Source organism: Apodemus sylvaticus, chromosome 20 (genome assembly GCF_947179515.1).
Source record: "Apodemus sylvaticus chromosome 20, mApoSyl1.1, whole genome shotgun sequence".
NCBI lineage: Eukaryota > Metazoa > Chordata > Mammalia > Rodentia > Muridae > Apodemus > Apodemus sylvaticus.
This window is the reverse complement of record NC_067491.1, coordinates 40,356,213-40,371,212: the sequence shown is the minus strand read 5'-3', so window position 1 is coordinate 40,371,212 and position 15,000 is coordinate 40,356,213. Positions and strand designations below refer to the sequence as shown.

Sequence of the window (15,000 nt, the reverse complement as noted above, 5' to 3'; positions counted from 1 at the left end):
AATTTTGTTATTGTTATGAATCATAATGTAAATGTCTGATATTTAAAATATTTGGTATGCTACCCCAAAGAAGTCATAATGCTCACGTTGAGACCTCTGTTCCTGAGAGTACTGGCTAATAAATAATACAGATGAGTAGAAATAAACAGGGTGATTGGAAGGTTCTAATTTTTTTTAGGGGGGGGGATTCACAGGAAGAGAACTTGGGGAGGCTTCATGGAGGAGCGTTTGAATAGGTCTGGGAAGGGGGCCATGAGGGAGGTGAGGAAGGCCTCTGGACAGGAAGACAAGAGACCAGGCCAAGAAGTAGAGAAAAAGAATTCCACCTCCTTAGAATGAGAGAGCTCAGAGCCCTCCTGGTCCACCTCTGCCTTCCCCCAAACCACCACCTGCTGCAGACGGAGAAGCCCTGTGTTATTTTTAGAGGAGGGAGTGTTGAGGACGGAGCTTGGAGTTTCTAATAATAATGACAATGGCCGGCACTTATCGAACGCTTACCACATCCCAGCAATGAATCTGCTAATTTCATCGAATCCTCACAACTCTGTGAGGTGGGGGAACTATTATTAGCTTCGTTTAGCAGATGGAGCCGGGGAGATACACCGGGGTCTGGAAGCTTGTCCCAGATTACAGATCTGGGAGTGTCACACTTGACTGTGTCCAGACTCCCACTGAACTGTCAGGAGGCTCAGCATGGTGTGCTCCTAGCTGAAGGCAGTCACTCTGCCCAGCTGAGGTTCTCCATCAGTAGACGATGGGCAGGCACACACCAGGCACTGGAGGAGGCTTGACCTTTTGACTCTGGCTTGACACCGAGCTGTGCACAGTCCATCCTCTGGAAGCCTGTGTGGATCAGCACCACTGTGTATAGCTTACAGAGCCTCTGGGCATTGCCCTGTCTCCGCTGCTGGGTGTGGCCATGACTTTAAATGGATGTGTTACGTGGCAACCCCTGGGAAACTTCCTTGCAAGACAGCTGGTGACCATCTGTCCTTTCTTGCATAGCCCTGCTGAGGTCCTGCTGTGGTAATTTGGAAAGAGGCTGAGGAAGCAGGCATCTCATTCCAAGAAGTTACCTGCAGGCATCCCAGAGCAGGGCTGCCCCGTTCTGGTCCTTTGCACTGGGGAGAAATCCGTCTTTCTGCTGCTTAGTCGCAGGCATCTGGACGTCTCTTTTATACAGTTGCACTACTTCCTAATAGATGTGTACAGAAGGAAGCCATTGGGCAGGCAAGGCCATCTGGAGACTCACGGTGCACAGGAGAGGCCTGGATGAAAATGGCTGGTCTTTTCCCAGCATGCCCCAAGCCAGGTTTACCACTGTCAACTCCTGCCCGGCCTATGGGGTATTATCTGCCATTTGGCTGTCCGTGCCCAGACACAGGATATAGGCATAACCTGTACAGAGCTAGCACAACACATGGATACTTCAGATGGGTTTATCATGCTGACAGAGCAGGCTAACCTGGCTCCCCTGCCTCACCCATTATCAATAAATAAACAACTGGAAGAACCACAGAGGAGACATCCCTTTAGTGTACCTTAAAGGTGACAAGAAAAAAAAACTATCACAAAGAATGACCACTTCCTCTGTGCCAGGAAAGGTAGCTAGATGTGTTACACACATAATTTTCTGACTTTAACACAAAAGGTTGGGCTTTTATCATCAGCTATTCATAAATGAACAAATAGACTGACGGACTTGCCCAAAGTCACACAATAATGGACTGTGACCAGTTTCATACCTAGGACTGTCAGAGCCTAAACCCCGAGTCTTTGACCCTAGCCCCACAGCACATGGGCAAATAACTACATTCTTATTTGGCTAGTGGTTCTAGACAAATAAGAATTTAGTTATCTCAGTACAAACGTATTTAATTTTCATCTCTGTGGTTCAAATTAACTGTCCTTTCATTATGTACACCTTTTGCAAAACAGTTACTTGAGGTATTGAGGAAACAAACAAACACTGAGGCTTCTTAGGGACAGGAATAAACTGGATATGGGAAGAGTCCTGTCCCAGGGGAGGTCTAGAGTGTCCCAGGTTAGCTCCTCTGGCATATCCTTGGCTAACTAGGCCTGGATGCAGCTGCACCCTTGCTGAGATACAGCAGAATTCCTATAAAGTTATTTTAAAGGAATTTTTTTTAGAAACCAACAACTTCGTTGTAAATGGTCTTTGAGCAATAATTGTTCTCCTTCAATCAAAGCTATAAAATATATTTCTACTTTCATTTCAGTGAAATGAAAGTCGTGAGGAAAGTCTCCTTCATGTGCAGAACTCAGAAAGGCCGCAGCTTGCTCTGTATAGCCAAGTGGTTTCAACAGTTGTCTCCTCAGCCCTGAGCAAGCCTTCCCTGCTTCAGCTGTCTCCCCAGCCCCATGTCACCCGCCTTCCACCATGTCCAGCCCCTCTCCTTGTCCCATCAAGGACAGACAGCTCCCAGTTAGGGAGTCTGCTCCCCTCACAGAATTACAGTGGGCAGAGAAGTGTGAAAGAAAGCCTTTTGTCCTCTGAACAAGACAAGGTGATGAGGACAATGTCCCCACTTTGTTTCTGTGACCAGTTTATCTATACTTAGAACACTTGCACATCCTAGAATGGAGAAATCAGAGCTGGCAAAGATTTGTGAACAATACAATGAGAACACTTTGCCAAGTGTTACTTTCAGGTTAGAGGGAAGATTCTAGAGTTTTTTCCCCCCTCTTTCAAGTGTCAGTTTAAGACCTGGCAAAGAGGATCAGGTAGAAAATATTTAAGGCTTTGAAGTTCAAATGGTCTTTGGTGCAACTAATTAACACTTTCTGCCACTGTTAGAAAAGAGACAACCAGACATAATACAGGAGTGAATGTATTCTGAACACAGCTCTGAATACAGAGCTGTGTTCCAATAAAGCTTTATTCATAAAAACAGTCACGGGACATCATTTGGCCCCGGGGCTGTTGACTGATGATTCCTGCTATATATAACACCATCTTCAAATGGAAAATGACAGCGCCAAAAAGACAAACCTAGAAAATTATTTTCGTTTCTACCATGCTTTGCAATACCACTCTCCCATTCAAATAGTAACCGAGTGTGCTGCTGCTTAACTTCCGAGATCAGATGAAATGGGATGTGCTCATAGTGTCTTGGCCATAGTCAAAGCAACTGTTTTGCAAAAGGTATAAATAATGAAAGGATAATTAATTTGAACCACAGAGATGAAAATTAAATACTTTTGTACTGAGATAACTAAATTATTTCTCTAATTCCAAGACGATAGGCATGAAGAGAAAGACCACAAAGAGGAACGGCATTGAAAGCACTCATTTAAAGTTAATTTTTCATTTTCCACAGCTTGCCACCGACCAGGGAATGACTTACCTAACGCGATTATGAAAAATGGATTCACTCTTTGATCAGGAAACTAACTCTGAAGCTAGTAAAGGTTTCAGTATTATCTCAAGTCATAATGGAAATGATTTGCACTATGGTAGAAAGAAAAAAAATGAGCTTAAGAATTGTTAATTAACTTCACTGTTTCTCCACAAATGCTAGGAGTATTAAAAACAAGATTGCTGAAGTGCAAACATCAGGACTTAATGAACAATGGGATGTAATTGAAGTAACAGAGGATGGCTTAATCGGGACAGTGGGTTGTTTAATTACGGGGATAATGGGTCTTCTGCAAGGACAAGCTAAAAGGAACCAGAGGGGTTTGGGAGAGGTAAGAAGAACACAGAAATTCCTGCTGGGGATAGCCAGTCTTGCGTTAGCTATAGAATGTTGCATTAAACGTGCCTGTCCCCTAACGGTAGCCACCAGGGAGCAGGCTGACTTGGTACCGGCTGGCATCAATCTTCCACAAATCACAGCAGAAGCATTAGCATTTCTGCAGGCGTGTCCCTGGGCTTTGTCAAGAATTTCTAATAATCTTAAAGACTTTCGTACAGATATGAGAACGAGTGTAATAATGTGTTTGTCGGAACTCGGTTTCCCAGGGTGCCGAGATGCTATCTCTCTGATACAGCACATTGGCAAGCTCATTTCCTGGGTTTAAGAGTTCAAAAAACCATTTCTCGCTTAACTTTGATTACAAGTCAAACTTCTCCTGCTAATTCAGCACGCCTGTTACGAGTTATTGGTTTTTCTCATCTCCTCTTGAAACTGAGGCAAACGTCCCATGTGGTATACTTTCCTGGAACTGAAATCCTCCAAGTAGCAGGCCCTCTGCAAACATGGTTCTGACACACAGGAGGGTGGGTCAGGGGCCTGCCAGGGCACCAGAAACATGATTTAGCAAGCTCTCAATTTTGCTGCGAGGGAAAACGGAGGATCAATAGGTTTTGCTCTCACTTCTGGCTGTCAACTCTGAACTCTTGAATGGTGTGTGTGTGTGTGTGTGTGTGTGTGGTATACGCATGCGTGTCACCAATGTGGGAGGGTGTGTGTGTGAAGGTCAGAGGTTAGCAGTCTTCTGTTTTTCTTTCAATCAGGATCTCAGTCTAGTAATCTAGACTAGCCTGGAACTTGTTAACACAGTTGTAGATGACTTTGAACTTAAAGTACATATATTTATTAATTTATGTGTGCATGAGGAGGGCAGAGACTGATTTGCAGGGACAGGTCCTGTCCTTCTACGATGTGGGTCCCCAGGACTGAACTTAGGTTGTCAGGCTCGGCAGGGAGCACCTTTCCCAGCTGAGCCATCTTGGCAGCATGAAGTCTTTCTGGGTCAATTCTTCACCTTCTTTTGGAGACAGCATCCTTTACTGACCCTAGACCTATAGGAAAGTCCTCATCCCCAGCACTGGGATTACAGGTGTGCCACTGTGACTAATTTTAACATGGGTAATGGAGATTTGAACTCAGGGTATCACACTTGTACAGCGAGTTCTTTACCTTTAGGGCCATCTCTCCACACATTAAAGGAAGTCTAGGGTGTCGTATGGAGATACACCTCTCCCCTTAAGCATCAGAGAATGGACTGAGATTGGAGCCATTTGGCTTGCCAGATGCCAGCCTGGGGCACCAAGGCACTGAAGCCAGGGTGGTGCTGAAGGGCTTGGTGGAGGCAAGTCAGAGGCATTATCCTCTCAAGGTGTGCTGAAGGACACCTGACTTCCCAGAACGATTTGGGAGTGTAATGGTTTTAAATATAAGAAACTGGCAGCGTGTCCCTATGTTCGAGAAAACACCCTACACCTCAGAGAGAAAACATTCTAACCTAGGAGGTGTGAAACCTAACTCAGAGTTTGTTGTGTGAGGCGCTGTTTCTGAGCGTGCAGCCAAACGGGCTTTTTCTCCAATAGGGTACTGCCGTGGAACCCAATTTTTCTATTTCAAGCTGCTCCTGTGACTCTTCTAGAGCTTTCTAATGTTCCTTGATAGAACACAAACACACAGACACACAGGCACACACACACACAGGCACACACACACACAGACACACACGCTCCAGTTTGTCAGTTTGTTCGCAACACCTTAGTTTTCAATTACATAAACCACCCCAGGCAAATGTAGCAAAGCAAGGCTTTGTAAACCACCAAGGAGTGCAGCCTGGGAGGGTGGGGGGAAGGGAAGTGGAGAAAAGGGGGGAAGGAAGGGAAGAAGGGGCGAACTTAGAAACAGGATGGTTCAGGCTGGGAGAACTTGTATGAAAGGAAATGAAAATGCTTAATTTTTTCATATTGACCTTCGGGTAACATTTTTTTGTCACACAGCTTAGACTGGATCATGTGCCTTCTCTCTAGCTTCTAGAATAATCAGCCACCATGGAAGAGGGGTTGGAGCAGGTCCAATGAAAGGCATTTAAGAAAAAAAAATCATTCTTAAAGGCAAAGGCCGTAGGAGCTAGGGCCCACCTCTCTGCCAGCCTCCGCTCTGTCCACCACAGACGAATCAGAGAAACACAGGGCAGAGATTTAATTTTCCATCGCATTTCCCCCAGAGGCTATAACAGGGGAAAAATTCAAGAGTCGACACGAATTTTCTTCAACATCAAGTAACATTTTGATGATGAGTTGAGTCCTAACAAATCAGAAACACATGGTCCTAATTGACTGTGAAATAAATAACGCTTCCAAATGAAAGGGAGAGAAAGTACTCAGCTGTAAAGCACTGGAACACTATAACCTCAAAAGTTGGTTCAGGCAGCTGACTTCCCCTCCTCCTCCCCTCCCCACCCCCACAGTCCACCCCCTTTCTTCTCCTCCTGGTCGGATGTAATGTGCTTCATGATCTTGCTGGATTCCCCCAAACTTACGATCACTTGGGAACATTTCTCCTTAAGGCCCCTGTGAGGGCTGCCTTGCGTTGTTAGAACCCAACACTGGCCTCACCAGAAGCTGGGCAATTCGTGTAGGGAAGGGATTGGTTGACTTCATCGTTCTAGAAAGCCAAGGGCCTGTCCTGGCTGCTCTCTGCCACTGCTGAGGGCCACGTACTGCTTCGGGCTTGGTGGACAAGCAGCAAGAAAGACCACAGGGTGAGAGCGGAGGCATCCATGACCACGTGACCATGCTCCTCGTTGTATGTGGGCTTGCATGTCTGTTTATATGCACGCTCAGATGCAAGTGCACTTACATGCACCTGCATGCGTGTGCCTGTGTGTTGTATACTCTTATAACTTTTATAACGTCCCCAAGAGATAGGCAGACAGCATGACTATCATCTTTATTTTATATTTAGGGAGAGAGAGCGGAGGCACTGCAAGTGGAGAGACTCGCTCAGTGTCACACAGCTAGCCAGCGGTGGCGGTGGCAGAGGCACGGTTCAAACCTGCCTGGCTCCAGATCCCAGGCTCCTAATCCCTATGACAACAGTTCCTAAGTAGTGCCCAAGGAGCATATTAACCATGCACATCCTAAGGCTGGAGGGCTCAGTGGTTAAGGACATATATTGTTCTCACAGAGGACCCAGGTTCAGTTCCTATCACTCTTGTTGGGTTGCTCACAACCAACTGTAACTTTGTCTCTGGAGAAATCTGATACCTCTGGTCTCATATACCTACATTCATGTGTACACACACACACACACACAGAGAGAATTAAAAATGAGTAAATTTATGGACTGGAGAAATGGCTCAAGTGGTTAAGAGCACTGGCTTCTCTTGTAGAGAACCTAGGTTCAGTTCCCAGCACCTGCATGACAAATATAGACACATACAAGCAGACACTCATACACATCAAATAAAAATAAATATTGTAAAAAGTAAAATTAAAGAAATGCAAACCCTAAGTCATACCCCAGACTTGCATCTAGAGTCACCTAACAATTGGTCTTTAACACACACTGTCTGGGACACAGTGACACCATACTAAAGCCTGAGAACCTCTGCCCAACCCAGCAGGTGCTGAGAGTTCTCTCCAGGCCCTGAGCACACAGTCATCTTTAATGGGGATGCTACTCATGGATGAAAGAAACCGGAGAGGCCTCTGGTCCTGGAAAGGCTCAGTGCAGCAGTGTAGGGGAATACCAGGACAGGGAAGCAGGAAGGGGTTGATTGAGGAACAGGGGGAGGGAAGAGGCTTATGGAATTTTCAGGGAGTGGGGAATCCAGGAAAGGGGAAATCATTTGAAATGTAAATAAAGAATACATGGAATAAAAAAAAAAAACCAACTGGAAACAGCTGATCTACCGGCTCTTCCCTGCCCACAGTCATGACATAAGCATTTTACGGTCCACAGCAGAGTGGTGCCTTCTTCAATTAGGGAGTGGATTCTTCTCCAATGATACCACAGGACTCACCACCCAGAGCAAAGCCACAGGAGTCTCAGCTCTCCAGCGAGCGATTCCTGAATTCCACTGGAATCTACTTCTTCCCTGTCCACTAATGAGACGGTAAAGAAGCCTTGAGTCTCCAGAGAGCCAAAAATCAAACCAACGCAACAGAGCCCTTCCCCAAGTCAACGATAATGGAAAAGCTGAGAACGCTCCTGGGCCACAGGGAAGATATTTTCCATGTAGGGCTTTTGCCACAAAACTCCCGAAAGGCCCTAAAGTACTGTCTCCATCTCTGGGGTGATTGAGGGCAGATGGAGTTGGAACGGGTTAAAAGGAAGCTCTCTCGGTATTTGAAACTCTCAGGCAGACTAGCCCGTCACCCTCCTGGAGTGATCTACAGCATTTCTCTAAAAATATCTATGAGATCACAGTACATTAAGTACGTGACAGCAAACATTTGTAACTAATCCATGGAAAGAAAGGAAGGCGTCATGTTGCACGGAGAACACAGCAGAGTTTGTCTTGTGTTATTGGTCTAAAATAAGACGGCCTCAATTCGGTTGAAATATCTCTTCACACATTGTCTTCCCCAAGCAGAGCCATTTGAGAAATTCTGATTGCAATTATAAGTGCTGAATAGGGAGCACTTTGCATTTCCTTTGACGATGCTCAAAGCTATAAGCAATCCTGATATTAAAATCCTTGGAAATTGACGAGCACCCCAGGCATCGTCACGACGCTTCCCTCCCCAACCCAAGGAATTAGAATCTATTATGCGAACACGTGTTAATATTTTATCAACTTCTGCTTTTAATTAAGTAGATGCCCAGGGCCTCCCACGGCCGGGAGGGCCCGCCTACTTCCCCCTGCCCTCTGGGTCTGGACGGTGTGCTTCAGGCAAGCTTACCACAGTGTTGAATTCGGGAACCTGCCACAGCAGCCAGTCTTCGTTAAGGGTGTACAGCGCTTTGCAGGTGATCACATCCACGGGACCCTTGTTTATTTTCTGGTTCAGAGTCGTCACCAGCAAATAGAATGGCTCGCCAACCGTCTCCTTGGAAAAAGATACAAAAGCAACAGTTAGCTAACTTTCTGTGAAGCACACGGTCGTACCACGAGTTGACAGGCAGCAGTATTCTCTAATACTCAACATGCAAAGCCCATGAAAATATGTATCACGTCACCCAGGAAACTACTTCATGCGCACTCTTCAAATACATGAGTCCTGCCCCACCCCCACACTCTGGGAGGTATCCAGCACCCCCCCCCCCCCCCGCACCCCCCTATAATTTCATGTTTAAGTCCCTGCTTGGCAGACTTGGGCTCATCAGTAGGCTAGTGCTTAAGAACAGTTCCTGGAGGTAGAGTTATAACCTTGTTTACATTCCCGGTTAATTGCAAACCAAAAATAAGCAACATTAAAAAAAAAAAAAAGTAGAAGAAGAGTGCTTCACAGTTAGTCTTGGCAACAGGGACCCATGCAAGAATGTTTTAAACATTTGCTGAAGACAGTGGCCTGTCACTAAAACTGCTTTTAGTGATAGAAGTGGCCAGCTGGGTGGAGGTGGCACACACCTGTAATCCCAGCACTTGGGAGGCAGAGGCAGGCAGATTTCTGAGTTTGAGGCCAGCCTGGTCTACAGAGTGAGTTCCAGGACAGCCAGGGCCACACAGTGAAACCCTGTCTCGGAAAAAAAAAACAAAACAAAACAAAAACAAATCCGAAAAACCAAAAAAAAAAAAAAAGGAAGTGGCCTCCTCTTCAGCTGTTTGTAGCCGGTGCCCTGCCCGTGTGCCAACCCTTGTCCTTAATCATTCAGACACCTCTTGCACAGTTCGCTGGTCTAAGGTTGGTCCCAAGGCTCCTGGCTCCAGCCCTCTTGTGAACATGTTCCGCTGAATTAGGGGGCCGGTGGCCCAAATTTTAAATCACTGTGTTGGAAGGGTCATTGGGTAGTTCGGGTATAGGCCTAGCTCTGCTTCCTGACATCTTCTGAGGTATGCAGCCCTGGGGCAGTTTCAGTTTCCCCCCAAATAATGGGGTTTCCAGGACCCATGGACATTCTAGGCTGGCTTACAGGTGGAGGAGAAAGGGCCCTGCCCAAGCCAGAGTGCTTTAGTAAAGATGAAAAGGTAGCTGCGTGGCTCCAATGGACCCATCTTACCAAGTTCATCTGCAGAGCTAGCTAACTCTGCTTTGAAAGGAGCATTCTTCTGGCTCTATCTGGCTTCCTGTGAACAGGAGGATTACCCACAGCCCTTTGGGGCCTCCCCTTCCCCCTCTGCTCCCCTCTATCTCTTCCTTTGAACTTCCTTCAAGCACAGTTCCCTCCCCTGGTCTCCTGTCACCCTCTACCTCTCCTGGTCCACTTCCTCCTGCCTCTAGATGCTTCTCTTCCCTCTGCTGACAACTCCCTGAGTCTTCCTGACAGGACAGAGAGGGGAATGTTCTGAAGTTTCCAAGGTGGGGGCATGGGGACCAGTACCTGACATTTCGTTCTCATAAGAAACTTCCTTTATTTCATGGTTCGTAATCTCACCGCGATCTGGTTTCCGTCCACCGCCTTGGGTAATGGCCTGACCACAAACCTAAGAGTCTCACTTCTGCCTTTCTTATGCATGTCAGAGACACACCAAGGGTCCTTGTGTGGGTACTGGGTTGGCCACCTTGGTTGACACAGAAACCAGCCAGGACCCCCAAGCCAGGCAGAGGAACATCCATCCACCGGCTCAAAGGTTCTCTAGTCAGAATTTTCCAGAATTCTCAAAATTGAGCTGGTGACATCTGGCTTCACACTGCCCTTTAGGCCCACAGTTCTAGCCCTGGAGAATCACCTCTGGCATCTTTTGAGGATCTTAAGAACTTAGGTACCTGCCCCTCCCCCCCATCCTGTGCCACATAGATACATTCCCTACTTACAGAAATCTGTAGCAGAGGCAGGTTGAAAACCTTTCCAGAGACTATCCTTTCCATGACTAGCCTAGGGAAGCACCAGGCCATGAGGCCTTGTCATCAAGTAACGCAAGGTTTAGTTTGTCTCATCTGTTGAGGGACATGTCTTCTCTCTTTAGATGACAGACCAGAGCTGACTGTCAGCTCACAAAGCTCATTCAGAGGCTGGCACCATCGATGCTACCCTGGGACCTACAGAGTCACATCTACTCTTTCCCCAAAGGTAAAATGGTCATAAATGCCCTTACCTCTGCAGACCATTGAGGGTTAAATGAGATAAGATAATCCAAGCTCTTGGCCTGATGTCTAATGTATAGCAAACAGCAGTACTTAATAGATGTCAACTGTCATTACTGTCCCCACCAGGCTTTGGAGTCTGAGACAGGATCTCACCTGAAGGTTGCTACCTGCTCAGCATGGAGGAGGCCCCCAAGCCCCCTGATCATTAGAGGGATTCTTCCACTGAAAGTGAAAGTCCCAACCGGGGCTGGCCAGATGCCACTTCCTCTTGGGCACCGTGCCGCTCCCCGCCTCGCTGCCGAGTGTTCCTCACACTCTTGAATCAGCACAGAGAAGAAATCTTGACCCAGAATGCTTTGCTCAAGGGGGCTGCTTGGGCTTGGAGCCCAGATTTTTCTGAACACTTCTCCCCTTTCATGCCCAAGAGCAGCTTCTGAGAGCCCTGCATAGGGAAGAGCTGGGAGTGAATTTCAAACCGGTAGACTTACGAGTGCATGGACAGCAAACCAGAAACCACAGAAACGACAAAACAATGCAATGCCCACAGTGAACACGCCAACCCTGGGGACTCAGGCAGCTGGGTGGGCTTGGGCGCTGGGGAGCAGACACAGATCGAAAGCAAGCTTACTGTTTTCAACAAATCCTCAGGGTTCTTGTGTTAGCTTTCTGTTTCCTCAGAGGGTTATATACATTAGCTACAGGAATCCCCTGACAGGGTTTTTTAGAGAAGACATTGGCGGGCAGACGCCATTCTAGGGCTTTGGACTTAGGGTCGACTGAGGATTAAGACCTGCGAACCTGGGAGAGGGTCTGGCAACCGTGTTCAGCAGCTGCCGCCCACCCAGCCACAGTGAGGCACAAAAGCAGCTCTCTCCAGAAATAACCACTTGACATGTCCCCAGAGCAGATGATGTATACCAAGTAAACGGAAAAGAAGGCAGATTTCATTAATCTTAATAAACGGCCATTGCCTTGGGAGTGGGGAAAGTCAGTAAAAAAAAAAATTTTTTTAAAAAAATGTTGCATATCTACTCTTAAGATTGCATTAAACATTAAACTAGGCACAGTCTAATTTAAAGTGCTGCTTGTGTATCTCAACTTAAGCAGCCCTGTTAAAACCTGTGGCATAACAGTGTATCTTATTCAGGGTTTAATTAGATTCTGAAACTAGCTGCAAATACACAATTATGCCGTTTTGCTGGAATCTGGATGGCTGGTGAAATTAAAGATGGATAAGAACCTTCCATCCCAGGGCCTCAGAGAGCTGAACAAAGACCGTGTTCAACAGAAACACCCTGATTTTCATTTTAATATTTTATAATAATAGCCAATATTTATGGGGCTCTTGCTCAGTGCCAAGTAACAGCTCCTGCTCCTCTGGGCTTCAAGACAGCCCAACAATATTCATCCTTTGTCAACTCCACAGGTAACATGCCAAGAAGCAATGGAGCTGTCTCAACTCCACACCCAGCCCTGGGCTCCGAGGCCCATCGAAAGTTTGCATTCTGAAAGATTCTATGCCTCAATGAAATTCAACCACATGCCATAGTGACTTCAGGAATGTGAACTCGGAGGACAGAGGGTCTTTGGGGATTTGCTTTAATGCTGAAGGCCCGGGAAGAAGGGGCCATCATTTGCTACCAGTGTGCTGGTGAGTAATGAGTGCTTCAAACATGTTTTAGGGGACCTGAGAACAGCTTGTGCTCATCAGTGTTTGAAACATCCCCAGGTCTCAGGTCGTTTTCCTAAATGCCCTAGCAGGACCCATAGGTGTTAGTTAACTAACGCCACAGATAGGACGATGAGCTCGCATATAAGAACCTTACCTGGGAGAGCCCTACGTGAATTACATGTACCCCTAGGGACTACTAACAGCAAACAAACAAACAAACAAACCCCACACAACTTTTATTTTCCATTCCATCTGGAAGGCCCAAGATGAAGTTTAGCTAAATGCTGACAGTTATGTAGCATTCCGGACTCAGCTCTACAAAGACACCAGCGTGGGCTAAAAATATAACTGCCTATTGTCTTACCTCTGACACTGCAGAGCCCTGGGACACTTACCCGAAGGAAACCAGAGAGGCAGACAGACATCCAGTTCGTAAGGAGTTTCTCCACCACAGACTCCGTGCGTCTCAGCATGAGCTTGGGCTGCATGTTACTGCACTGCTCCATCAGGTCTCTGGTCAGCACCTCCAGGATGCTGGTCAAGTAGACCAGTTTGGTTTGCAGAGCGATGGTTAGGAACGAGGCGAAGAGACACCTGTTTGAAAACAGAGCCTGGTGAGCCGTTATCCCTGGGCTCAGCTGGACTGGTCCAGTTTCCACGGAATCTTGTTGGCGAGGTGGGGATGGTCTCCTGAGGAGCCATTTTTGTGTTGCTTGGGTTCCAAACACTTCAGTTCTTGTGTCATCAACTTGTACACCAGGCGTAAGCACCCTCATAGCTCAGGCGGCAAACTGCTTGCCTAGTCCATGAAGCCCTGGATTTGATCCCTAGAAGGGCAGATATTGGCTGTGGTGGCAAACTCTTGCCATCTCAGCAGTATGGAGGGAGAAGCAAGAGGATCAGAAATTCAAGATCTCCGTCAGCTACAAGGGGAGTTTTAGCCTGCTGGGTACACGAAATAACAAACCAACCAACCAACCAAGTCAATTTCAATTTCAGGTCATTTTCTTTTCTTTCTTTAAAAAAAAAAAAAAAAAAAAAAAAAAAAAAAAAAACAAGAAGTGTGTTTCTTTTCCAAAAATTTAGGGTATTTCTTTAAAATTAAAAATTAAAATAAACACTTCTGCTTTTTTTTCGGTTAAGAATTTTCTTTTTTGGCAGTGGGGTTTTTTTTCAGGGTTTTACTGGGTGGTGTGTATGTGTGTATGTGTGTGTGTGTGTGCCTTCAAGACAGAACTGGGGTTGTGTTAGCATGATCTGAGTCACAGAGAGCATGGCTGTATAAGCCCCCTGTCAGCACTGCTGGGACAGGGCATGTTGAGGTTCAGGAAGCGGTTAGAGAACAGGAGCTTGGGAGCTACAGTTAGAGATCAGTGGGAAGCCTTGTTCAGCACCTATCAGGCCCTGAGTTCAATACCCAGCCCTTCAAAAACTAAAGCAATGGTAGTAATCAGGGATTGCTTCTTGTTCTGCTTGCAGACAGGAGCCGAGCATGGAAGTCCTCTGAGACTCCACCCAGCAGCTGACTGAAACAGAAGCAGAGACCCATAGCCAAACATCAAGTAGAGCTTGAGAAATCGTGTGGAAGAGCCCAGGGAAGGATTGGGGGACCTGGAGGGGATAAGAACTCCACCAGAATACCAGCAGAGTCAACTAACCTGGACCCTTCGGGGTTCCCAGAAAGAGATTGACCCACCTACCAAAGAGCATACATGGGCTGGACCTAGGCCCCTGTCTTCATGTGGGTCCCACAACGACTGTAGCAGGGGCTGTCCCTGAGTCTACTGCTTGCCTGTGGATCCCGTTCCCTTACCTGGGCTGCCTTGTCTGACTTTAGTAGGAGAGGATGTGCCTAGTGCTGCAGTGACCTGATGTGCCGGGTGGTTGGTACCCGGGGAGGGGCCTCCCTCTTCTCAGAGAAGGAGAGGAGGGTGGGGAAGGACTGTAAGAGAGGAGTGTCGGGAGGACTGTGAGGGCTGCTATCAGGATGTGAAGTAAATAAATAAATAAATAAATAAATAAATAAATAAATGGGGGGAAAAAAAGCAAAGCTAAAATAAGTAGCTTCGGGTTGTTGCTTGGCCCTAGCTGGCCTATAATTTAGACCAGACCAGTCTCAAAAATAAAATCACAAAGCTGTACCTGCTTCTGCCTCCGGCATGCTGCAATTAAAGGCTCTCGTGCCGTCATACCTGTAGGGTGCTTAGGTTTTAACACCTCTGCCTAAGTACTTATCAAAATACAAAAGAATTAACAGGTACGTGCCTGTCCTTTACAGAGAAGTTCTTCTGTTTCTCAAGGGTGTGGATGACGGTAACCAGGAAGCTTTTATTACATATGAGGGCATCCAAGGCTGTGAGGCTCTCGCTCTTGTCATTGGTGTCTCTGTTCTGGAGGAGGAGAAAAAATAAACAACCATGTAGCC

General features: G+C 46.7%; 1 protein-coding gene across 1 annotated transcript in view; it reads right to left on the bottom strand.

The window, feature by feature from the left end:
• Plxnc1 (plexin C1) overlaps nucleotides 1–15,000 on the bottom strand; it is a 155,584-nt gene that overhangs the window by 27,262 nt on the left and 113,322 nt on the right. Inside the window, exons 19-21 of the mRNA XM_052165531.1 lie at nucleotides 14,841–14,965; nucleotides 12,971–13,169; nucleotides 8,618–8,764 (exon numbers count right to left, since the gene is read on the bottom strand). Coding sequence (XP_052021491.1) covers nucleotides 8,618–8,764; nucleotides 12,971–13,169; nucleotides 14,841–14,965 — 471 coding nt within the window. The remainder of the gene's footprint in view (nucleotides 1–8,617; nucleotides 8,765–12,970; nucleotides 13,170–14,840; nucleotides 14,966–15,000) is intronic.